The sequence below is a fragment of the Mauremys reevesii genome, linkage group 9, assembly GCF_016161935.1.
Source record: "Mauremys reevesii isolate NIE-2019 linkage group 9, ASM1616193v1, whole genome shotgun sequence".
Classification (NCBI taxonomy): Eukaryota; Metazoa; Chordata; order Testudines; family Geoemydidae; genus Mauremys; species Mauremys reevesii.
The window spans coordinates 65,230,845-65,256,596 of record NC_052631.1 but is presented as its reverse complement, the minus strand read 5'-3'; the positions used below and the strand labels follow the sequence as shown (position 1 = coordinate 65,256,596).

Here is a 25,752-nt window from a genome sequence, read left to right as displayed (position 1 = left end):
CACAGCAGTGCTGAGCCAGTGCTGGCTCCAGCAGGGCCAATTTGATCACTGCAGTACCTGAAAGTGGCTGCTGAGGCTGCAGCCATGCAAATTCCATTGCAGCGGTGCCCAGATTCTGCCAGTTATCAGGTCTCTTGGCTAGTGGTTCTGGGATCACCCCCTCCAGCCCTTTGAGAGATGTAAGTGCTAACACCCCTTTCTGCCCACCCTTTCCCCTGCACCCAGGATGAGGTGGGGGAGAAGTTCGTTACCTGACCAGATCAATGAATCTCTCTCTGGGGGCTTCACTCACATCCTCATCATTTATAGCCACAATCTGGTCTCCTGCCAAGAGTTTATCCTCAGAGGGGCCTCCTGCCATTGAGAGGAGAGTAGATGTTAGAGTCCCTGCCTGCAGCAGGGAGCGTGCCCTGTTTCAGCTTGGTGTGTGTGTGGGGGGGAGCAAGCAGGGGAATAGGGCTCTGTGCTGCCTGGAATGAAGGGAGCAGACCTCAGGCCCCGCCATTCTCAGAGCCCAGTGACAGGGTTCTGTTCTCAGCTCGGCTGGCCTGCACACAGTTCCCACTGGGATGAATGGCAGTGGCTCGTCTAATAACCTTCCTATGTGGCCTGCTCCTGTTGTTCAATGAGAAACTGATGCCACGTAGAAGGGCTAGTTCCAACGTCTCAAAGAACTGGGCTGGGAAGGCCAGGGCCCGGTCACAGGCTGGGCTGAAACCCAGCAGGAGGAACTGGCTACGTGTCTACTGGTATCCCGGAAAGAAGGGATTTGGCTTCCCGTTACTCCATGCTCTCTTCCTCCACCAACTCGCTCGGTGTAACCCATCCAGTGTTCCTGCTTGTGGCTCTACTGTAGCCACTTTCCTCCGCCAGCCTGCCCCAGAACCCTTCGCAATGGCATGGCAGGGGACTTGCCGTGCCTGCAGCTCCTGACTCAGCAGCAGCAGAGATTCTTTTGGAAGGGGCCAGTGATGAGCTGCCAAAATCTTAACAACGGGTTCCCTATAAAAAGTTCTGATTTAAGGGATGTGCGACAGCATGTATTTTTTGTACCAATAGGGTTACCATACATCCATATTTTCCCAGGAGGTGATTAAGAACCGAAAAGCCTGACATGTCCAGGAAAATACAGATGTATTTTAACCCTACCTAAAGTTCTTTTTTAAAAAGATGGGGCTGAACTAGAAATGAGCTCCGTTTCACATGTGTGGGTGGTGATCAGGGACAGTCTCAATTTTTGGGTCTTTTTCTTATATAGGCTCCTATTACCCCTCACCCCCATCCCGATTTTTCACACTTGCTGTCTGGTCACTCTAGGGTGTGCACATGTGTGGGTCCCAGCTGCTCCCTGCCCCCCCCTCATTAAAGCAGGTGTGCAGGGTTACTGCCCTGGGAACTGCAGGGCACCAGTGGATGTGGGGCTGGCTGCAGATAGGGGCGTGGGGCAGGGCTAGCTGGAGGCAGGGAGTGACACGGGCTGGCTGTGGGCAGGTGATGCAGACGGGCGGGCTGCGGGTGGCTGTGGGCAGGGGGTGGCTGCGGGCGGCTGTGGGCAGGGGGTGGCTGCGGGCGGCTGTGGGCAGGGGGTGGCTGCGGGCAGAGGGTGGCTGTGGCAGGGGCGGCTGTGGGCAGGGGTGGCTGGAGGCAGGGGCGGCTGGGGGCTGGGGCTGGCTGGGGGCATGGGTTGCTGGGGGCAGGGGCTGGCTGGGGCAGGGGCTGGCTGCGGGTGGCTGTGGGCAGGGGTGGCTGCGGGCCGAGGGCGGCTGTGGGCAGGGGCTGGCTGGGGGCAGGGAAGGCGGGGGAGGGGCGCAGATACTCACACGCGGGGGGAGGGGCTGGGGGCAGGGGGTGGCTGTGGCTGGCTGGGGGCCGGGGGTGGGGCAGGGGGGCGGCTGGGGGCAGGGGGTGGCTGGGGGCGGCTGGGGGCAGGGGGGTGGCTGTGGCAGGGAAGGCGGGGGAGGGGCGCAGATACTCACACGCGGGGGGGGGGAGCTGGGAGCAGCAGGAGGCAGCCGGGGACTCACCAGGCAGCACCAGGAGCCCCAGGGCCAGAGGTCCAAAGAGCAGGAGCAGCAACAGGGCCAGGAGGCAGCTCACATGGCTCTCGCAGCGCAGCGCCCCCCGGCGGCCGGGAGGAGGAATTACAGGCTTCCCAGGCAGAGCCCATCAAAGCTTCCCTCGCAGGGAAGCTACCGGTAGTTAACAAGCGGTTCTAAAACCGCTTCTAAATTTAACAACGGGTTCGCGCGAACCGGTGCGAACCGGCTCCAGCTCACCCCTGGAAGGGGCCCTGGCAGTGAAAACTCCCCTGGGTCTGGCGAAGGGACAGGTAACTATGGCGCTGCCAGTGCCCACTTACAAGTGGCATGTTGTGTGCCCCCCGTGTCCCCAGCTGCTCTGCCACCTGTCTGTGCTCTGCATTCCTCTTGTGCTGCCCTTCTGGGTTCTGCTCTTTCCCCTCAGTGGATGCTCTCCATCACGCCTCTTCACTCAACTCCAAGTGTCTTGATCGCCCTGTTCGCCAGCATGGGCTGGGGCTGGCTCACACAGGTCCTGGCTGCCGTGGACCCTGTGGCTGCTGATGGGCAGTATGAGGCCCCCTTCTTCCCGCTGCCCCCTCTCCACCATGGGCAAGGCACTCTGGGCGCAGGGCACGGAGGGGGCATTGTTGCTGTACTTCCAAGATCTCTCAGACACCATCCTGTCAGTTGCAGACTGTGTGTCTGAAGGCCCCTGCCTTTAACAGTCAATTCCCCCCAGCCTCTACCCGATTGTCAGCTACAGGCAAGAGAACTACAACACTCACAGCCCTCCCACCCTGCACCACAGCCTGCCTGAGGGTTCCAGCTCCCAGCCTGCAGCGCCCATACCCCAGGCAGGATGGCAGTATCATCCCAGCCAAGCAGCTCCCACTCCTTTGCCTGTTCCTTGCTTCCCACTTGTCTGATCTGCTCCACTTAGAACAGCCCCTTTCCCCAAGGCGGCTGTGAGCCAAGCACGTACCTGCTGTTACCGAGCGCACCACCACTGGCCTCTCGCTGCCGGCCACGAAACCAAAGCCGTAGAGGGGGTCACGCTGGATTTTCACCTGTCGGAGAGCGTCTGAAGGCAGCTGACCACATTCCATATCATCACAGCTCTCCTCCTGCATCACATGACTGGAGAGGGAGACAGGGTGTGTAACAGAGCTGTACCCCGAACACAACCTGGTGACAACGCAGGGCAGGGAGCTGGGCGCCAAAAGGCCACAGGGCACCAAGTCATTATACTGACTTCCCTCAACCAGGCTCATTCTCCACCAGCCTCGTTCCACTAGGGAGAGGAGCTATGCTGCTTGCAGGAGTGCAGCTCTGATGTAGTTCAACCCCACGGGGCCGATGCCTTCCCTCCTGAGGGAGTGTGCTTCATGTTGCCAGGAAGCAAGGGGGATCAAGGGTGGGATCTGAATCTGGGAAGGCCTGCTGGAAGTGCAGTTCTCCTTTCTCCTTGGCTTCCCGCTCAGCTTTGCTGAGTTTATGCGTCCAAACATTTTGTGCCCCCCCGCCCCCACAACTGCAATCACTGCCAACCCTCTCCGGGATCTGAACAGCCAGCCCCGTTCTGCCTGCCTCCTACATCACCATCAGAAATTAGGATTCTGCTGCTGGAATTTAGCTGACAATTTGGTTGATGATACCTGAGGCATCCAGCCCCAACTCTCAGAGCTGTACGGGCTCTGCAGGGCTCCTGGGAGCCAATGCTTGTCTCTGTCAGCACAGTCAGCAGCATGGACTCAGAGACGCACAAGGAATGGATCTGTGATGTAAGGGGGTCTGACAGTCACATGACGCTTCTTCCAGCTTAACCTCACTGGAGTCAGACCTTTGCACACCACGTGACCTAGGGCGCTGATTTCTGCATCATCTGTCCCATTCTGTGTCATGACCTAATCCCCTATGGTTTGCACCTTCTAACTGCCACATTTTCAATGCCCTACCCCCTGTAGCGAATGCCACAATACAAAACAAATACATGCTGACACCTATATTCTTCCCAGACCACTAATGCAAAGGATAACAATCTCATTGGTGTCTTGATTGCTAGAGTGTCTTGCTATGAAAAGGTGGCTTTGGTGCACAATTTTACCAGAGACAGATGAAACTGCACATGGTTGCAACCCGAAGAATAAAATGATGAATGAGTTTCACAGATTCCTTGATTCCAAGGCCAGAAGGGACCGTTGTGACCATCTAGTCTGACCTCCTGTATAACACAGGCCAAAGAACGGCCCCAAAATAATTCCCGGAGCAGCTCTAAAAAAACATCCAGTCTTGATTTAATAATTGTCAGTGATGGAGAATCCACCACGACTCTTGGTAAATCATTTCCAAGTGTTTGAAAGTGAATGTTGCTTCTGTGCTGTTGGTTGAGTGTTATGTCCAGACTATTTAGTCTGCTAGATTCTTTCTGGCCATTTGGCTACAAGTCAATTGTTCTCTCTCGGCAGTTTAGCATGTGATACGTCCTCTATTGACTCCAATCCATCTGCATTTCCAATGGCCCCCAGCACTGTGATATTTTGACACCAGATACAAAATTAAGGGTGACAGCACAGCACGGCTGAAACCAGAACTGAGCTATTCGTTTGAAGCTGCCTCCTCAGACGGGATTCATCTCGGTAATTCTCTTCCACGAGCAATGCTGCTGAGCTACGTTGCGGCTCCGTGATTAAGTTAAGATTCCCTGAATGAGACAATGACTCAACTCCGGCTCATTCTGATCTTCAGTAGTAAAATGTTGACTAGCTGGATGCCCCTTGCTGAGAAAGCTCTGACCCCCATCTCTTTGGCCAAAAGCCTCCCTCCTGATGGGAGCTAGTAGGTCTTTTAGATCCCTAACACCTACAGCCCATATCTGTGGATACCTAGGTATATAGCAAATCCAAGTGTACGTGAATTAGCTGCTATGTTATTTTTATGCCACTATGTTAATAGTAATAATGCTGCATAGGTGCCGCCATTGCAATCTGTTGCTATTGTCCACATCAGTGATTTTCAACCTTTTCCACTGATTGGTTTCAAACCATTCCAGGGCTCACTGCACCTTCTGTCCCACCTCTCATCCAGCTGGGATGCCCCTCCTATTCTGCAATTTGGGAAGGCTGGGGTGGTTGCAACCCCCTGATATCTGTTTACTCCAGTCGTAACCCCCAGGCTAAGAACCCATGGTTTAACTTCACCATTGCATAATAATGTCTCAAATGTGTTTGGTAGGATGCACTGACATAAATGATAAAAATAAGAACAGATAAAGAAAACTGTTGAGCAGAGGATGGGTCATGGCCTTCCCTGCAAATGGAGCCATTGTGTGTACGTGCATGTGAGCTCAGCTCTGGGTGAGCTCTCTGTGACATGCACTTTCCTGGGCCGAGGGAGAGAGAATGGAGGGTGTTCTGTAACTTTGCTATCAGTTCTCTCACCTTCCCAGCGGAGTTCTGATGTCTTAGAAAGAGGGAAAGAAAGAAAAAATGAAAATAACCCCCTAGAGCACTGGTTGGACTTAATAGGCCAATTCACTGGAGCTGTAATTACCCTGAGGTCATCAGGGTTGAATATGGCTCCTATATAAAAGTCTCCATACCTAACTGCTGCTATTGGGAAAAAGGCCCAGGAGCCAGCACACCCAGTGTTCACATGCAGCTATTCCAAACAGGGCGGGCTATGTAGGGGCTGAATATATGGCTGGAACTGCAGGGTCGTTGGCATGAGCCAGCTGTCACTCCACAAACCGGGTCTGCCATACTTTCATGCTCCTAGCAGGTGAGCTGGTTTGCAGCAGTATGGAACATGCCAGGCAGGGGGAAAGGGGTGGGCATAGCTGGGCTGCGGGGTAGTAGTATTGCTTCAAATCATTAGCTTTTCATCCCTCAGGTGAACAGTAGGGATACAGCAGGTCAGACCTGAGGGGCACTGGCAGAGCTGTGGAGTTCAAGGACTGGAATGGCAGGGGGCTGCAGGTCAGACCTGCGGGGCACCGGCAGAGCTGTGGGAGGGCTCAGGTGTGGGAAAGAGTAGCAGAAGGGGCTGCAGGTCAGATTCGCAGTACAGGGACAGAGCTGTGGAGGGGACGCTGGCACAGCCACTGGCTCTATGGTAGCTCTGGGCCTGAACATAAGAACATAAGAACATAAGAAAGGCCGTACCGGGTCAGACCAAAGGTCCATCTAGCCCAGTATCTGTCTACCGACAGTGGCCAATGCCAGGTGCCCCTGAGGGAGTGAATCTAACAGGCAATGATCAAGTGATCTCTCTCCTGCCATCCATCTCCATCCTCTGACGAACAGAGGCTAGGGACACCATTCTTACCCATCCTGGCTAATAGCCATTTATGGACTTAGCCACCATGAATTTATCCAGTCCCCCCTGGCTCTACAGTAGCTTGTTATCAGCTTTTCTACTCTCATGAGCATTTAAAAAAAACAAAACAATATCAAAAGCAAACATGGGAAGGTGAAGTGCTGACTGAAAGCATCACAGCAGCTCCCGCTCAGCCTGACTCAACAGAAACTCCTGCTGTCGGGAGGGTGGGGGGAGAGGAACTGTATCTACCAGCCTAGCCAGCACATCTGAAAGCTTCTCTAGCCTGAGCCCTCCTCACTTTACACCCCTCCCCGAACAACTCTACACTCCGCCATATGAATCCCACTCTAGCTATCTGCCATCTGAGACTGACAGATACAGTGCTCAGCTGGGCAGCAATATACAACCCCAGATACCAAAGCCCTTCAGGAGCATGGCTGAGTTTAGCCTGTGAGGTCCCCATTTTGCAGATAAGGAAATCGAGGCACAGAGAGATTGAGTGATTAGCTCACACAGCAAATCAATGGCAGAGCCAGCAACAGGACCCAGGAGTCCTTGCTGCCAGTACTGTGCTTTGAGCACAGGACCATCCCCTTGTGTATTATCCCCGTGCGCTGCTCCTCCGAGGCTGCTGTTTGATGTAACGGCAGCGAAAGGCACAGGGGCACCTTTACTTTCTCTAGCCTGGTGGAATATAATGAGAAAACTCCTCTATTTTGCTTTGGCAGCCGAGCTGGGATTTGCACAGCTGTGGTGCTGATAAAATACACCTCAGTCCCTGCCACAAACATGAGAAATGAATGTTGGAATCCCCCCTCCCTGCTAGAACCACATTGCTCCTTTATCAGCAGATGTGAGCTGCAGTAAAGTCCATTAAGATGCTAATCCCCGACGCTGTAAATCCAAGGCTGCTAATCGCCTGGCTGGGACGCCCAGTCCAGCACCAGCCTCAGCCCTGGGGATGGGCTTTCAGGAGGTTCACAGGGACAGGGACTGGCTGGCATCATCTGAGTGGAAGGACTGGCTCAGCAGCTTCTCAGCATTTTAGCACTACTGGGGGTGACAGCTAGTTTCAAAGCCAGTCCAATAGCTGACTCTCCATGACAGCATGACTCCCTCTCCTAGCTGTTCCCCTAGCTTCCGACCTGCTCCAATACCCGCTGGCCTCTGGGCCTGCTGGAACTCAGCACCCCTGCACCAGGCCACTAGGCAGGGAAAACTTGTCCTGTAGCACAACTATCCCTAAGCAGGGAATGACTCCAGGCTGCAGCATGGCTTAGATTAGGATTGTTCCTGTACCTTCTTGCCATTCCAGAGGGAGCGTTCTCATGGCTCTCCAACCGGGAGGGTGGACGCTTGGGAACTCTGCCTGGCTCTGCACGGACATCCTGTGGGACTTCAGCTCGCTCACTGGGCCTCAGGTTCCCCACCTGTACAACAGGAATAAATCTGACCTCCCCCACCAGCACGCTGCGAGGGTTAATCTCTGCAAAGGAGAGCCCTGAACGAAGGGCCTTAAGAGACAGGCAGACCCCTATTAATCATCATTCTTATTATGAGCCATCTTCAGAGCCTCCTTCCTGCTGGGAACGGAGCCACAGCTCCCTGAGAGCTCTGGGCTCACCCCTTTCATTCAGCGCTCCCACCACAGACCAAGTACCACTATCCCTGGTCCAGAGGTGAGCTCTGGACTGGAGCCCCGGGCTGTATGGTGCCTAGATGGGCTGGTCTTAGACTAGGGCTGGTCTTAGACTGCCTTCACTTCTCAGGCAGCAAACCATCAGCTCAACAAGTTAACGGCACTCAGATTAAAGGACCCAATTTTGTTAAAAAAAAGGCCTAATTTCAGCTGTAATGCAGTCAGTCAGCTACCATGAAATGGAAGAAGGGAATAAAACGCACGCAATGTTGGATATTAACAATCAAACGCCTTTCCCAGCGTCTTAAGCTGCCTCTCCTCTGATAAGACTTTGATGCAGCAGACACACTACAAGTGTAATTAATAATAAAAGGACCAGCGTGACTTAATCCAGAAGTTCTGGAGAAGCAGTACCATCTCATCAGCAGGGGAGCAGGGTCTGCCAGAACTTCCATGTCAAATTGGCCGCCTGCTAGCAATCCTTCAACTCTAATGTAGGAGAAGACAGTAGGGACAGGCACTGCCAGACTGGCTGGGACCAATAAGCCACCTAGTCCAGTATCCTGTCTCCAAGAGAGGACAGCCCAGACCTGCCCAAGGAAGAGTGTTCTACTGACCCTCAACAGAGGCTGGTTTATGCCCTTAAACAGGAGGGTTTAGATCCCTTCTAAAACTCATGTTTATTTGTTTAAATACTTCCTATACTAACTCTAGATAGTTTTGTTCTCCCTATAAATGCCCAGGGTTTTTTTTGAAAGCTGCTAGGCTCCTGGGCTCAATGATATCTTGTAGCAGTGAGTTCCACAGGCTAATTGTGTGGAAAAAGTAGTTCCTTTTTCAGTTATGAATTGGCCACCTTTCAGTTGCATTGCGTGTCCCCCTTGTTCTAGGAGACGGGGGAAGAGAAGTCCTCAATCTCCCCTCTCTCTACCAATCATTAGTGATATACTTTTATCATGTCCCCTCTTATCTGAGTCCTCTGGAAGGTAAACAGGCACAGTATGACAGTATTCCATTGCTTTGGGATGAGAGGCAGTGGTAGTGAAAAAACATCCTGGCTAATCGGCTTTAGCCTCAGCAGAGCATCACAAAAGGCAGCAGGGAGTGAGCAGGAACATCCTACTCCAAGACACAGGCCTGAATGAAACAAGGAGAAATCAGAGGTTTCCCCACCTGTATCCCATAGGAACACAGAGGATTTGCTCTACTAAATCAGATCATTGTTCCATCAAACCCAGGCAGAGAGCAGAGCGAGTAGTTAATGACTCTGGCTGCATCTGCACTTCTCTGGAGACCCTTTCAGCATCTGCCAAATTTAAGCTTACATTTAAAACCAAAAATATCCTCTGTCCCTTATGGTTGTAAAGGAAAGCTGAGCGTGTCAGAGTCTGCAGGCAGAGTCTGTAACAGCAGCTTGAAATGTCCCTATTCAGTGCAATGGGGCGTTTATTCTGAAGCCTACTGATGACATCATAGACAACATCATTATTAACTATTTTAGTGATTATCAATTAGCAGAAATATCCAACTGCTCTGGTATTGCAGGGAGAGCTCGTGTACAGAACCAGCACTTCCCCAGCACCCAGCATGACCCTTGCCCTCAGTATCCTGCCCCCAGTTGTGACTAATACCTGATATTCAGAGGAATAATCTCTTCTAATCTGGTTCTTACTCTGTACCAATAACTGTGGTGTCTGAGCACCTGAGGGAACTCTATGAAATGCTACCATAATGTACCTAGCTAATGGTACTATGGTGTTTGAAGAAAATTCCTTCCTGACCCCTGCAAGTGATCAGGTGATGTTCTGAAGTATGAGATTGGGTAATTCTCTTTATTGGTGGTTAAAGCAGATCCAAGTAGGAAGGGGAGCTCAGCAGTACTGGTGGCCGCCATACTGGGTCTCATCATCACACGGTGCTGTATGAATGAGGACAAACAAAGAACTGTGTCTGGAACGCACACGTCCCTAAGCCACGGGATAGCCAGACAAGCAAAAATATATTCCTGTCCAGCTACACACACTGATATCACTGGTGTTCCACAGCCCCATTCTTACTGACTCGACAAGATTGGGAGTCTGGTTCTCCTTTGCCCTGCACCTTGTGCAGTCTTCTGCAGCAGCGCAAACTGCATGTGAATGATTACCATTTGGAGCATTTTACCAGAGCTGGGTAGAAAACATCTTTCACGTCCTGTGAAAATTGTCAGGATTTCAGAAATTTTTCCTGACCCAAATTGGGATGAAAAGTTGAAAACTTCAAAAATGTTCATGAACCAAAAATCCCCCCCTCCACAAAATGTGGTTCAGGTCAGTCACAATGTTTTTTAAAACTGTTTGGTTAGATTTTGAATTTTTTCCCCTCACATTTTTAATGCCATCATTAACTTAAATTTTGAAGCAGAAAGGCATTTCCAATCGCAAAACTGAAAATTTTCATTTTAAAGAACGTTTCAATGAGATGTTTCAACAATTTAGAAACTTCAGAAATGTTTCAAGCTGCGAAATCCATGAAAGCCGACCCTTTCCCACTAAAGTTTCGGTTTTGATGAACTGGCATTTTGCAACAACAACAAAAAAAGTTTGGTCAAAATATTCCCAACCAGTTCTGCACTTTCCTCCTACTTTGCACTAATGGAAATGTCTGTCCAAGGAGCTGGGCAGCAGTGAATCTGGCACTGATGTAAAAACAGCTGTTAAGGAATGAAAGCCCCAGCATGGATTACCTCTGTAAAATCCAGAAATATCCAGTGCAACTCCTCCCATCTCTGACAATGTTAAAGCATTTCAGAGGACAGATTTTATGCTAAATAAAAAAGCAAAGCCACCTCACAGCTCATTGTGACTTGCCATTGACAGGTTATGTTTCATTAAAAAAAATAAAGAAGCATGCTGCAAACCCAACAAAACCACTGGACCCCAAATTTACACCCCCCCCCTCCCATCAGAACACAGAAAAGCATGCCAAATACCAGAACTGGTGATATAAATCCAAAGCAGGCTAATGCATCCCTGATATAATAATTAGCTCTTATGTAGCCTGTTTCATCAATGGTGCTCAGTGCTTTACAAAGGAGATCAGTATCTTTAGCCCTCCTCCCCTCTTTTACAGATGGGGAAACTGAGGCACATAAAGGCAACATGATCTTGTGCAAGGTCACCCAGCAGACCAGAGCTAGGAACAGAGCCCAGGTATTTGAGGTCCAGGTCCCAGTCCAGCACTCCATCCATCAGGCCATGCTCCCTCCCCAATCCATGCTTCCATGTGGATCCCAGAAATATAAGTGACAGTCCCTCCCCCCCATCCAAACCCAGGTCCTCTCAGAACCTCTCCTCCTACTCAGTCATGGCCACGGCTTCTAAATGGAACCCACCAGGTTTTCTACGCAGCAATAAAGTACCATCACCACCTTTCTACGTCTCTCAAGTCTGCTGTGTTTCCTCTTTGTTTCATTTCAGGCTGGATCAGACCCATCTAGTCCAGCCAAGGTCCATCTAGTTCAGTATCGTGTCTTCAACAGTGGCCAGCACCAGCTGTTCTAGAGGAATATGCAAGGAACTCCCTGGTGGACAACTGTGGAACAACCTTCTCACAGAAGTTTCTTCCTAACCCCAGGAACCAGTGATTGGGTCATTCCCTGACCATGAACATTTATAGCCCTTATACCTTTTGATCCTCTGTGTAACTCTGGGTGCTCCCCACAAGCCAGGAAGAGGAGGGGAAGCTATGCTCCCCTGCACTCCCCTCACGTTGCCTCCTGCTTGTTCCCATAGCTCACACAGCCCCCATGTTAGCATTCATGGAACAAGCCAGCCCTTTTAAAAATCCAGACACAGGATGGCTGGCAGGATTTCTCCATCATGTCGTCTGCCAAGTGGGTAGCTGACCTCAGGTCCCAGCAAACAAACAGCAGCTTCTCAGGGAAAGGCAGCTTCTGCCTCCTCTGACTGAGCTGAATTCTCCTCTGTGCTGCCCACTTAGGTAAGAAGAGAAATTTGTCCTTCTCCTTGTGGAGGAGGCCTCAGTCTGTACTAGCTTCTCTCATGCGGCACCTGCACTCCCTACCCCAGCCAGTAACTAGCTATGTTCATCTTCTGCATGTATAGACCTCAGAGGGAACCTAGGACATCTCTTCAGGTAGAGGGAAACCTCCTGACAGGACAAGATTTAATGCCCAGACAATAAATTGCTTAGCAAATGCAACTGGGTCTCCTGCCTGTGTCACTGGGGAGAAGATACACATCACGGGTCTGCCCCTGCTATACCGTACTCATGTGAGTAACCCTTACACAAGCATTCACATCATGTTCAGTAGGGCTACTCACCTGAGTAAGATTCTCTTATGTGAATGAACTTTGCAAGGCCAGACTTCCTGTGCAAGCATACCAGCTTGTGGAGCTGCTGCACTTTCCTCCCAAGTCAACATGGCCTGTGTCACAGTTTGGTGCGAGCAGTGGGCTATGTCACACATGTGGGGTCCCATACCTCTCCCTCCACTTATTGGATCATTCAGCCTACTGCACCCACCTGTCCTGGTACTTCCTCCTTGCTGACCTGATCTCAACTTGGGAACATGCTGAAGGAGTTGCCACACCGTATCACACAATAGTCCATCTGGCCCAGCGTCCTGCCTTTGGGAGTTGTGCTATGTGCTTACAAGCAAGCATGTGCTGTTTTTAGCTGTTTCTCTTATGGGGGCAACAGCCATCTGGATAGAGGCCTACGTCCTGCACCACCCATGTGTCCTCAGGTTCTGTCTGGCCTAGTAATTCCTGTGCCAAGCCATCTTGCTGGAGATTTGTATTTTGCAAGTCATCGAAGCAACCTAACAGCCTGTCTAGGAGCTAATAAAGCACAGAGCCCTGCAGCAAGGAAGGGTCTGCCTCGGACTATACAGAAGGGTCCTATATCCAGAATTTCCCTAGGGAAGGCTCAGATTTGCCTGTTGTCCTGTTTCCCATTGCATTGCCCCTGAAGATGTTATGTTGGGATGCTGCATTGTTGCCTGCTGCCCTGCCAGGGTGACTGTTGCACAGATGCATTACAGGACACAATTACACGCCCTGACATCTTGACTCCCAATGAAACCTGCCTCTGCACAGCGCTCTGAGCAGGTGTGTGCTTCATGCTCTGGACATGCTAAGGTTTTCTTTATTTTTCCGCTGGTGCAATGCACTTACTACCAGCCTCTTACAGGCCGAAACCAAACAAACCCCCAAACACCTCTCCAACCCTGTCAGAAAAGCGCCAGGGTAAACAGACAGGCCCTGCGACGTGTCCTGAAGATCAATAGGCTCAGGGCTTCGCTTGTTCACAGGCGGGATGAGTTCCAGAGTCAAGGGCCGTTCCCTGAACGCTCTGACAGGAAATCCAGGGCCTGTCAGCAAAGTGTCCCAGTTGATCTCAGCTGCAGGGCAACAGCAGAGAGAGGCAAAGGCCAGGTTCCCGCTCCCCTTCTGGCCCCTTGACACTGCCACGAACCCAGCAGAATCTGTCTTGGCAGATACCCTGGTGTAAGGGGCCCCCTGGGATGCGAAGTACTGGGCTCAGGGCTCCACACTGCCTGCCCTATAGCACGTGGCATAGAGACATGCTGAGGGAGGGAGTGTGACTGGGCACTGCTGTGCTCTGGTGATTCAGGGATGTGGGATGGGCCTTAGCAGACTGCTTTGGCCCAGTGTAAACAACAGCAGGTCCAAGGCTTCTTTAATATACACCAGGGGCCAGGAAGGCCACCCAGCAAAGCCAAGAATGTGGGATGCACAAAGGTGGCTTCAAGCCATCTTCTCCCATCCAGTTCTTGTGCTCAACACAGCTCCGGATGATGGGAGAATGTGACCCATGGGACACAGAGCCCAAAACACACTGACCCCTACAGGGTGGGTGGCTGCTGACCCATACCAAGAACAACCCAACCCTAACCACTCCTAGTATCAGGGTTATAATTACTGTCCTGCAGGGCACGGCTTGGAAGGTGCCAACCCTACTTACACCTGACGACTCAGAGGAAGGAGAGACCCATAGATACCTGGACAAGTCATATCACTGCACACAGCATTAAAAAAAATCCTTCCTGTCCCTTGCTAGTGACCAGCTTGTGCCCTGTAGCATGACAGCGGATCACCCTTCCATCCCCTTTGCTTACCTCACTGAGCTATGAGGAGCACTAATGGTCATTACACTCTCCAGCCCTCTTCACATCCAGGTGCAGCACTCACTGGTGGCCGCCACATGTGATGAAGGATCCCCTTGTGGTTATTAAAGGAGCCACAGAGACTTGTGACCTTTCCTTCTAGCTCTTCTTTCACCGACCTCTCCTTATTTGGCACCACAGATGGGGGAGCCGTCTCCAATGCAGTAAGGAAGATGGGGCCTGAATAACTGCTTGCCACAATCATGTTTTGAAGATGTCTGCATTCCCCAGCTAGCTCTTCTTCCCAAGCATTATTCACCTGCCTCCAGCACTAGCTCCTCTCAAGAGGAGACAGTGCCACTCAGAAAAAGCGAGCTCCAGAGAGATTTATCGCCTTGGATTTTTAAAATATCCTTCAAGTCTCAGAGCATAACTCAGGCCTGTGCATCCCAAGTGTTAGAAGCCAGATGCTGCCCCTTCAGCTCACTGGAGTGCACGATGGCTGGTGAGGGAACTGTGGGAGACAGGCTTGTGTTATGGGAAAGGCACAGTTACTAAAGCAGTGTTTCTCAGACTGGGGGTCCTGACCCAAAAGGGGCTTGCAAGGCTTTTGTAGGGGGGACTGGGAGATGGCCAGACAGTGGAAGTTGCTGTCTGACCACCCAGCTCTGAAGGCAGCGCCACCAGCAGCAGCAAAGAAGTAAGAGTGGCATAGTACGGTATTGCTGTAACCTCCTGCCCAACTCTCCCATCTCCTCGGTAACGTCCTCTATTTGGGAACTTGAAATAAGCTAAGCCTAGGGCCAGCGCAACCCATTAGGGCAACCTAGGCGGTCGCCTAGGGCGCAAACATTTGGGGAGCAGCAGCCGCCCCGGTCGCCGGCGGTATTTCAGGGGCGGGACTGTCCACCACCTCTGTCGGGGGCGCCATTTCAGGGGTGGGACCTTCTGCCGCCTAGGGCGCCAAAAAAGCTGGCAGCACTCCTGGGTAAGCCTACTTTACGCTTTTTGAAAGGCTTCAGCGCCTTTGACTGCAGGGATAATGACTACATGATTAATTTAGTGCTGTGAGTATGTATAGTAATTTGTGATCACTTTTTTTTCGGGGGGGGGGGGGGGTCATCACAGCCTGAAATATTTTCAAAGGGAGGCCCAGCAAAAAGAGTTTGAGATTCCCTGTACTAAAGGGATGCAAATGCAGTTCCCTCTACTGCGCCATCATGGGACATTAACCCTGACATGGAAGCACTCCTTCCACGGGAGGGGAGAATGAGCTGCCATGACCATTCAGTACTGGGCTCCTCTAAACCTCTCTACCAATGGATCCCAACTCTGGCATGAAGACCCCACCCTCTCAGGTAACGTAGCTTCCATGTTAATATCTGAGTGCTTAGGATGATGAGTGTGGTGTAAATTCCAGATAAGATCAGACAGACAGTACTTTAGTCTGGTCTTCCCCACACATTGCTTTACTTCACTCATGGGTAGGGCCCTACCAAATCAAATTCAGTCCATTTTGGTCAATTTCCTATGACCATGAAGGATTTTAAAAATAATAAATTTCATTATTTCAGTTATTTAAATGTAAAATGTCATGGTGTTGTAACCAGTGATGAGCTGCCAAAATATTAACAACAGGTTCCCTCTTCCTCACCTCACGAGGGGGTCGTGCCCCCCCGGGGGGTCGTGCCCCATCCAACCCCCCATGTTCCTTGACACCCCCCCCGGGACCCCTGACCCATCCCCCCCCTTCCCTGTCCCCTGACTGCCCCCTGCTGCCCCATCCAACCCCTCCTCTCATTCTTGATGGCCCCCCGGGACCCCTGCCCCATCCAACCACCCCTTCTCTCTGTCCCTGACTGCCCCCCACCACCTCATCCAACCCCTGCTCCTTCCTGACTGCCCCCCAGACCCTTTGCCCCCATTCAATCCCCCTATTCCCTGCCCCTGACCGCCCGACCCCTATCCACCCCCACAACCCACCAAACACCCCCTCCCTGCTCCCTGCCCCCTTACCACACTGCCTGGGGCCGGGACCGGGTCCACTTGGCCGGCACCAGGACCAGCGCCGCAGGGCCCGACTCCCCGAGCCGGGCTGGAGCCGCTCGGCCAGCACTGGGATCGGCGCCGCAGGGCCCGACTCGCCGGGCCGGAGCCGCTCGGCCGGCACTGGGATCGGCGCCGCGGGGCCCGACTCGCCGGGCTGGGCCGGAGCCGCTCGGCCGGCACCAGGACTGGCGCCGCAGGGCCTGACTCCCCGAGCCGGGCTGGAGCCGCTCGGCCAGCACTGGGATCGGCGCCGCGGGGCCCAACTCGCCGGGCCGGGCCGGAGCCGCTCGGCCGGCAAGAAGGGAGGTTACAGTGTCAAGGTGAGGGCAGCCCTGCTAACCAGTTGCAATGGCAGCTCATGTCCTTCCAGTTGTGCTTAGGGCGGGTGCCTATGTTTGCTATGCATTTACCCGTCCTTGTTCAGTCTCATCCTGGGAGACCCAGTCTCATCAGGGATGCTTTAAAACTCCCCTCAGCTCCTTGCTTAATCTCTCTGATAAGAGACAAAGAACGTTAGGGGTTTTATTTACTGGCCATCTGCATTATCATTGCAGCAGAATGGCACAAGGCAAACGCCCTGACGTTGGGCAGAGTTTGGGACACTCAGGATGGGAAGAAAACAGACACCTCCACCCACAGCTTCCATTCATGGACAATGGTCCAAATGCAGCCCCGGCAAAAACAGGCACGGCTCCCGCTGACATCAGAAGGAGATGCATCCTCTGGTGTCCTGCATGAATCTGATCCACTCGGGATTGGTGCCCAAGGAGCCAGTGACACTTTCCACACATGAGCTGGCTAGTATAGTCTCAGGTTGCACCAATGCCTCCCCTTTCACACTGTCCAAGCTCCTGCTGGCTGGGAAAAACACATCTGTCTGTGCCACATTCTCCAGTACCTAGGACACATCTGTGGCCTCACACTCTCTCCTGACTTAAAATCCTCTAGTCATCTAGCCTGCGTGGGCACTCAGGAGAGAGCGTCCCAGGCAGGCTCAACAAGGAGGGCTACCTGCCCTACAGCGGCTCTGCTGATCATCACGTCTGCAGTGCCTCAGCAGCCATGCCGCACTGGCTATGTTCCCAAATCCTGCCCCAGGACTCCAAGCCCTGTTCAGGTATACAGTGGGGATGCTCCCAGGGTGTAACACTGCTCACAATAGTGCTGTCCTTACCAGAGGGAGGCTGGAGGTCGGAGGCTGTCCATATCTCTGGGCCACAGAGGGAGCCTGAAAATGGCTTTCAGCATGGAAGGCACCGATTATAGAGCTGAGGCCCACAGTAACTCCTTGCCCTCTGCTAGCACCTTCCACTCCAGCAGCTCAGCGTGCACTACAAACCTTAATAATCTAGCATCATGGTGAGCCAAGTCAGCACTATTCCCAGGTTACACATGGGGAAACTGAGGCACAGTGACATACCTGGGTCTAGAAACCAGGTGTCCAGACTCCCAGTGTCCTGCTCTAACTGCTAGACCACACTGCCCCGTAACTGTTGGGGGAACATTTACTTCATGATGACCATGCAGCATAAAACACACTGCCACCAACACCCAGGCACCACAAGATGCAGCAATGGGGTGGAATCCAACTCCTCTCAGATTTGTGTGGTGTGTAGATGACACACCAGGAGCATTTCTCCTATCCAGGAATCTGCTCCACCCAACAGGCACAGGGAGACCAACCTAGTGTAAGGGAGGGATAGTTCAGTGGTTTGAGCATTGGCCTGCTAAACCCAAGGTTGTGAGTTCAATCCTTGAGGGGGCTATTTAGGGATCTGGGGCAAAATAATCTGTCAGGGACGGTACTTGGTCCTGCTGTGAAGGCAGGGGACTGGACTCGATGACCTTTCAAGGTCCCTTCCAGTTCTACATTTCTATGATTCTAAGCAGGTAACACTCCGTTGGAGTTGTGCCCACTTATACCATGTCTGAATTTGTCTGAGGCACATTGCAGCTGTGGAGTGAGAGGGCTGATGGGCTCAGATCTCATAGGCCCTGGGTGGTCGGTGCTGTGTTAGGGCTGAGGGCACAGTGCAGGGAGGGTCCCGGAGGCTCTGCTCATTGCCAGCGAGCTGTGAGATACCCATGGGCCTGCTAGGAAACTGTGTCACACAGAGAATGGTGCAGCAATAACCTTCCTCCCAGACGTTCAGCAGGGAGGGGGAAGCGGACAGACAGCAGTGGAGGAGGAGATGGAGAGGCACAGACAGAGTGATAGGGGAGAACAAGATGCACAGAGCAGGGCTGGATTCAGGTGAGCCTGTGCCCTGGGCACACTATGGCTCGCAGCCACTCATGGCTGCACCCTCCAAGCCCAATGCTATGGCCCCATCCAGCACTTGCAGTGGCAGGGAGTCCGTCCCCTTCCATATAGCCAGAAGACAGGGGTGGTGGCAAAGAACCTCTCAGTTCTGACCCCTGATGCCAGGCTGTATCTGCTGGGGTGGGTGAGCCGGGCCTGCTGCATACTACTCTTCCAGCCACACTCAGACTCCTCTAGTGGGGTGGCCCCCCACTCTTCCAGGTGTAGCTACCATCCCATTGGAGATGCATGGGGCAGCTGCCCCCTCTCAGAGCAATCATAGCAGGCTCTCGGCAGACAAAACAATTTATTTTTCAATGCAAGTTAAGATTCTGATCACATCACATAAGTCCAGGATCTGGGGTCCCTGGCACAGCCTTATTGTGGACTTGGCAGAAAGTGAGAAAGGGAGCGTGAGGCGCACAGAGAGGGGAAGAAAGACCAGTGTAGAGTGTGGGTGTATCTGGGCAGAAACCCTCAGCATCACAAGCCTTGGGAGCAGAGAGCCCAATTTTACTGACTGCTAGTCGCAGACACACAAGACGGCACCAGGCCCTGATTTCTGCCCCTGAAGCTGAACACTGGAAAACAAATCTTCCACGCTGTGGGAAATTATGACATTTCAAAATTTGTTTTTGTTCCAAATTGGACCAAAACACTGACATTTTTCAGGGACTGGAAATGTTTGATTTGGAAACGTTTTGTTTTCTCTATGGTAAAAACAGTTGTTTAGATAACGTCAAAACAAATACATTTCTTACTATGTCAGATACTATTAATATGCTATTATGAACTGATAAAACGGAAATGAAACAAGAACGTCAAAACCATGTGTTCTCGTTTCAATCCTTTCCTGTTAAAAACGTCCCTGAAATCGACTCGTTCTCACACAATGTTTCAAGTTCAAAAAAACTGCATTTGCCAATGGACAACTGTTCCGCTGGAAATTGTACGCCCAGCTGTACTGAAAACCCACTAGCTGCCTTCCCTCCCCAGCTTGGAGCTGAGACAGACTGAGCAGATGCATGTCGCTCCGCGTGGGAGCTCTGGGTCTGCCAAACTGAACCAAGCGTCTCGCTCACCCTGCTCAGAGCTACCCAAGTACAAGGGCTTGTGGAAAGGGTCCCAGCCCTGAGCCGCCGAGGGAGAGGAGTATGGAAAGGGACTCCACTGGCAGGTCAGCTGGTGAAATCCTCTCCCCTCTGCTCTTCGCAGCCCTCAGCCAGCCAGCCTGGGGAGGATTCTTACTATTGAAAATTACCTAGGGAAGTGTAGAGCCGGCTCCTGCAGTCGGTCCCCGATAGCCAGCCTGTCTCTGAGCCTAGCTATCAAGCAGAGGCTGCAGCCTGCATGGCCTGGCCATGGGCGCCAGCCTGATGGATGGGGGCTGTAACCTCAGGCTATTTTAGAAAGCAGAAAAAATCCCCAGCATGTTCATCGAGGCCGGGTCTTTTTTCATCACATTGGCACCCCCGGAAATGTTCTCAGAGCCAAGCCAGGCCAGAAAGACCTGCTGACATCCCAGCTGCCCCTTCTGGGGAGCCCAAGTGCTGCTAACAACATGGCTGCCTCTTCTTCACTACAGGCCCCTCTTGCTGCGGGGGGGTAGTGGTGCTGCTCCCTGGCATGAGGCGGAATGGACTGTGGAGCCCTGGGGCTAAGGGGCAGGGCAGAAGGAAGAGTCTCCATAACAAGGTATGCTCTCTGCATGGCAGCCTGGAGACCCTCAAGGGAAACCCCTGCCTCCTAATGCGGGTGGGAGCCAGGCAGGGACCCATCAGCAGCCCGGGGATTCTCAAGTGAGAGCCCTGCTCTCCAGCCCTCCTGTCAGCAGCATACAAAAGGGCCCGCAGGAGAGGGCCCTTTCTGAACCACAGCTGAGGGAGACATGCAGCGGGCTCCCCAGCAGTCAATAGGGCATTGCCAGATCACACCAGCTGAGGGTCAGGCCTGTGGAGTCCCTCAGGGGAGACTCCAGCTGCAAAAGACACGTGCTGGCAGCATGGGGCTGAGAAGAGAACTTCTCTCCTGGAGACAGCTATGGTAGCACAGAGCTGCCTGACAGAGACTCTTTCTCAAGCCTGGATGCCAGGGGTGCTGGCAGCTTTGAGCCAGACCCTGAATACTGAACAAACGTGGAGATGTTACATGGACTCAGGGGAGAGACTCCAGATCCTGATCACAGAAGCTAGTGGTGCAGAGACCCACCGGGCAGATCCCCAGGCCTGAACAGATCTCCTCAGGAAGGAGCCCCATTCCCAAACTCAGGTGTCAGCTGCCCAGGGGTGCTTGGGGAGACACCCAAACATAGGGGTCAATGGTCAGGCCTCGTCCCTGCCAGGTGATGCAGAATTTCCATTTTCTAGGGGATCCACCAGGCAGGCTCTCCATCAGGCCTGCTATTAACCTGAGGCAGGAGTGCTCGGGCTCCTCCTGCTGTGTCAGGGTATGAATATGCTACAACCGGGAGGTGGAACAAAGCTGGCTTGAGTACCAGCAGCAGTGAAGCCACGGCAGCACAGGGGCGTCAGCCCAAGTATGAATGCAGGGCTCTAGGCAGGGCTGTATAGCTCCAGAGCTGCCGCAACTTCCCTGCTGCTGTTACTTGAGCTAACTTCAGTCAGCACGCAGTGCGCAGGGCCTAAGGGTACGTCTGCCTCCGCTGGAGAAGGCTTGGGGCTGCTGCTGAATAGGAAGCAGGCTGCAGACATGCTACACACCCCTGGCACACATCCCCGGCTCCAGAGGGGTATGACAGGGTTGCCAATGGTTCCACACAACCTTGCCGAGGCTCCACTCTCTAAACTTCATTCTGAGCTGGAAAGGGATCCTCCTCCGGCATGCCTAGCTCCTAGGAGGACTCCCCTTCTGGCTCCTCCATGGGAGGGGAAGAGCAGGACCGAGCACAGCAGGGCTTCGTTTTGGTCTGACTCGTTGCCTCCAGTGAACTCCCCAGTAACCGGATCAGCTATTTTCAGTGAACAGTGTCTATTTCTTGGCAATCTCCCTGGAAGATGAAAGAACCTAAGAAGCTCAGGAGAGGGTGTTAAGGCTGGGAAAAGGGAATCATCAGAAGGAGCAGGAGCCCGTGGATAGATATTTAAAGGTCTCATCTCTTTTCTAATGGGCCCAATCTGCACAGAACTCTCACTGAACTCCACGGGCATTTTGCATGTACAGTTCTTGCAGGATCGGGCCCAAAGTTACTGATCCTGCCCCCCTCAACCCTTCTTTCCTGCCCAAACACCCCAAACAGAGCAGCTGAAATCCTGGCTCTCCTGCAGAACACGGTCTGGCTCCCCCATCTGCCGATCTGCACTCGGCGTTCTGCTTGCAATGCATGTGGGATCCGGAGCACGTGCGGCAGGAGAGCTGGGCAATAGCCAAGAACCATTTTTATGGGGAACACATGGCAGCACCAGCCTCACGTCCTGATCTCCATCTTGGATGGGAGCCCACAGGGGCCCTGTTACTTAGGCTCTAGAGGACTGATAGCTGGGGAGAGGCTAATTCCACAGAACAGTGCCGCCCTGATGCTGGCTGAGGTGAGGCAGGATGGTTGCCCTCATGAGAATATGGAATCCACCCTCTTCCTCCCCACCTGCTGCCAAGAGAAATGGCAGCAGATCACCTCACCCAGTGGAGCCAGATCACTCTGGGAGTTGCTCCCACAGACTCAATGAGGCACAAGGAGCTCACCAGCTCTGCCTGGAGGGCTGCACAATGTGTAAGATGCCCACAGTCTGGCCTGGGTGCAAAGAATCATCTACCCCTAGGCCAGCGGGGAGATGGATTGGCGCAGAAGTCAGCGTTCCAAGGAACAGCAAGGGCAGCCTGCGGGATCCAGGCACATCAGTTAACAGCTGGAGCAAGAGGAGAAGCCTAGAGCTGGGTTCTCAGCTGATGTGTCAGGGGGTGGGACTACCCAAGCCCTTCCCAGATTGCTCAATGGAAGGAGAGGGTTCCAGGAGGGCCCCAGAATGGAGAACACAGAGACCCACTGCTCTAATATGACGTGAACACACAGTATCTCTTTGCAGCACCTTCCACACATTACGTAATCACCCCTCGCATGACCCCAGCTACGAACTAGTGTCCCCATTTCACAGGTAGGCCATCGGCGCCCCAGAGAGACACCTTGTCCCAGTGCCAGGGTTAGAACCCAGGAAGAGGCCTGTCTCCCTCCCCAACCTGTGCTCACGTCACCAGCCCACACTGTCTTCCTGCAACAGAGCGGGAGGAGGAGGGTAAAAAACAGGAGGCCGCTTGAGTCTTTAAACAGAAAGCCAGATTGACCTGCGTTCCAGGTTCCTGCCTCAACTTGAGCTGCATATGGAAGCATCAGCAGGGGCAGTCCCCATGCAAAGGGCTGGGAAGGGGTCAGACGGTGGGGCTGGAATGGGAGAGCTGAAACCTGTGTGCAGCTAAAATAGCCATGACGCAGGGGGTAGAGGGCTGGCTGGTGAGGCTTTCATTAGCACCAGCATCCGCTGCACTAGTCGGGATTTATTAGGGGTGTCAGGAAGAAAGATACAATCAATAAAACACTTCAGGATGGTCAGTTATCCTGCATGCCCGGCTTCTTGGGTGGCCAGAAACACTTCGCTCTCAGCTTCACACTCCATAGCACAGCCTGCATTCAGGTCTGGCCTTTGGATTTCCCCTCCATGAACCGGCACTCCCAGCTGTTCATCCCTCCTCACCCCCACCACGGCTACTCAGCTCACTGAGAGCTGCATGCCCCCCAGCTCCAGGGAGCACTCAGTGAGCCAGGAGCCTCCAGCTGGGAATGAAGCCACTGATTTTGTCCACCCTTTTAGCCGGCTCTGCCTAGGCCTGTGTGAAAGGGCAGCACTGAATTCAGGGAGCCTCCGAGCTCTGTGACTCTCACTGTCCTCTCCAGTTAGTCTTGGCCCCCAGACGTTCGGTCAATTTCTGGGTGCCAGCCATATCCAAATACTCCATCGTGTGGCGACAGCAGCTCCAGGAGGGCATGCTGGGAGGCTGCCACTCAACCCCGGACTGTAATATTACCCCCTTGTGCCTGCACTACCATCAGAGCCCCCACCCTGCCTCACTAGAACAGCACCCCTGCAGCCCTTCAGCCTGAGGGTGTATCTAACTGCTGCTGGTGGCACACGCTTCGACCACCAGCACAGGAAGGGTCAAGCTGAGCTCCCTGCCGAAGTCAGCTATGCTGCTGGCATCACTGCGTGCCGGGTCAGGCGCCAGATGGCAGCCATGAAAAGGCAGACGTGTTCCAGGCTTTTAGTGCCGGAGCTAGCAGAAGGCAAGCAGTGTTCCCCAGCACAGCCAGAAGTCAGAGGTAGCGGAGAAGTTAGCAAGGCAGCCAAACGCAGCTGTAAATAATGAAGCAGAAGAGGCAGCCTGGCTCCCGGCAATGAATTCAGCACCTGCTGCTCAGCCTGCAGTTTTTTAAATGAAATGGATATCTCAGCTAATGATGTGAGCAAGAAAATGGTTGGAGGGTGCAGTTTGCTCAGGACAGGTATGATGGCATCACTGCAGCTCTCAGAAGGAGCCATGCATGAGTCCAGGCAGCGACACCCCATGGTGGGCCAGGCCGTCAGTCCCCAGAGGTCAGGTTTCTTCTGCCACATTCTGCCACCCCTTAACAATCTACTAGGCACTTAATACCTGCCACATCACTGATCCAGTCGGGCTGGCTCCTCCACCTCACAGGTGCACAGAGCTGTACGTATGAGTAAAAACCACAAGTGCTGAGCCGGACTGGGAGCCTGGGGAGCTTGATCCTGCACTGATGAGAGCACTGCTAGGACCCTCCAGTTACTCCTGCCTCAGAGCAGAAGCAGAGGGGCAGTGCAGCCCGGTGGCTCTGACACTGGCATGGAAGGCGCGAGACATGGGTTACTTATCGGCCATGGTCGTACTTCGTACTTCCGCTGCCCCCTCCCTCCATTTAGATCAGAAGCGGTTTGTAGCAGGGACTGTGTCTCATTAAGTGCACAATGGGACTTCGAGGGGCTACTACAGCACAAAGAGTGGCCACAGAGAGGAGCCCAGGGCCTCAGCATGGTGGAGAGCGGGTTTAAGTCCATCTTCCCTCAGACTGCTCCTCCCTTTCATTACCCTGCAATAAGGGTGCGGGAGTCGCTGTGGCTCAGAGTGGGGTTACAGCTACTACTGAAGCCTGCACTCACAGGCAGCCTCTGCTCACGCTCGCACTGAGCACAACCCCCTTGTTCACCAAGCAAGGACGATGTGGGTCAAGCCCACTTGCTCTAAGAGCATGTGTAGGGGTGGAGCCTGTACTGCTCAGAGCACCAAGAGACTGGGATCAGGTCTCAGCTCCTCAGCTAGCTCAGAAGACGTTACCTAACCTGGCTGAACCTTAGCTTCCATCTGCAGTGAGGGGCTTGCGGCTAAGGCACCGGGCTAGTCCCCAGCTCAGCCGCTGACTCAGTGTGTGACTATGGGGAGGTCACTGCTTCTCTCTGCTTCCTGCAAACTGGGAATAAGACCACATGGGATGCTGGAGGCAAGGCTGACCTTTCCAGGTCACTGAGGTCCTTGGCTGAGAGATGCACCAGGAGTGCATAGGGCTATCGCCAGGAGAGCCCATGCTGTGAGCATGGGATAGACAGAGGTCCAGCAAGGGAGGGGATACCATAAATCAGCTGATCTAGAGGGACCTGCTCCTGTCTCCAGAAGACTGGTCCCTATTCCTCCACAATCTGGGCAGCGCAGAGGACCTCCACTGCCGTAAGTGGCAAGAGTCTCAAGCGCTGTGCATGCTGGGGACTGAGCTCTTTGGGAAATCTAGCTCCTAGGGCTGTCCGCACAGCAAGAAGCCAGCCCCCGTTCCAAAGTGCTGCATGGTTCCCGGAGGAACAGAGCTTTAACCAAGAGCAAGTACAGCAGGAACATAACAAATGAAGTAACAGGCACAAAAATAACCTGTCATTTTGATGGGCAACCCAGCCCCCAGATCCATTCACCAGGCACAGGGGCCACAGCCTCTCAGGCAGGCACCCACAGTAGTAAATACTTGACAAACTAAGCCGCAGTGTGAAATGCCCTCTAGTGGCAGTTTAATTATAATGTCACTTAGGACTGGAAATTGCCTTATGGCTCCAGGGTAGTGGTGTCCATTAAGGGGAGGTGGGAGGGGCTCTGTTTTTGGAGAGTAGGCTGGTGGACTGATTGCTACCCAGCCACAGGCTCTGTGATTCTTTGCTCTGGCACGTGTAGCCGTCACCACAGGAATGCTCATCTCATGTAATGGCAGGTTCCCTTCTTTAGCGACTCT

The 25,752-nt window shown here is 53.2% G+C and overlaps 1 protein-coding gene across 4 annotated transcripts in view; it reads right to left on the bottom strand.

Annotated features, from left to right (window-relative positions):
* The window catches only part of FRMPD3 (FERM and PDZ domain containing 3), a 140,437-nt gene that overhangs the window by 53,182 nt on the left and 61,503 nt on the right, over positions 1 to 25,752 (bottom strand). For all 4 annotated transcript variants that reach the window (XM_039487344.1, XM_039487345.1, XM_039487343.1 and 1 more), the window contains 2 exons: positions 3,004 to 3,158; positions 252 to 354 (listed from right to left, as the gene is read on the bottom strand). In XM_039487344.1, the coding sequence (XP_039343278.1) occupies positions 252 to 354; positions 3,004 to 3,151 (251 nt within the window). In that variant the 5' untranslated portion in view covers positions 3,152 to 3,158. The remainder of the gene's footprint in view (positions 1 to 251; positions 355 to 3,003; positions 3,159 to 25,752) is intronic.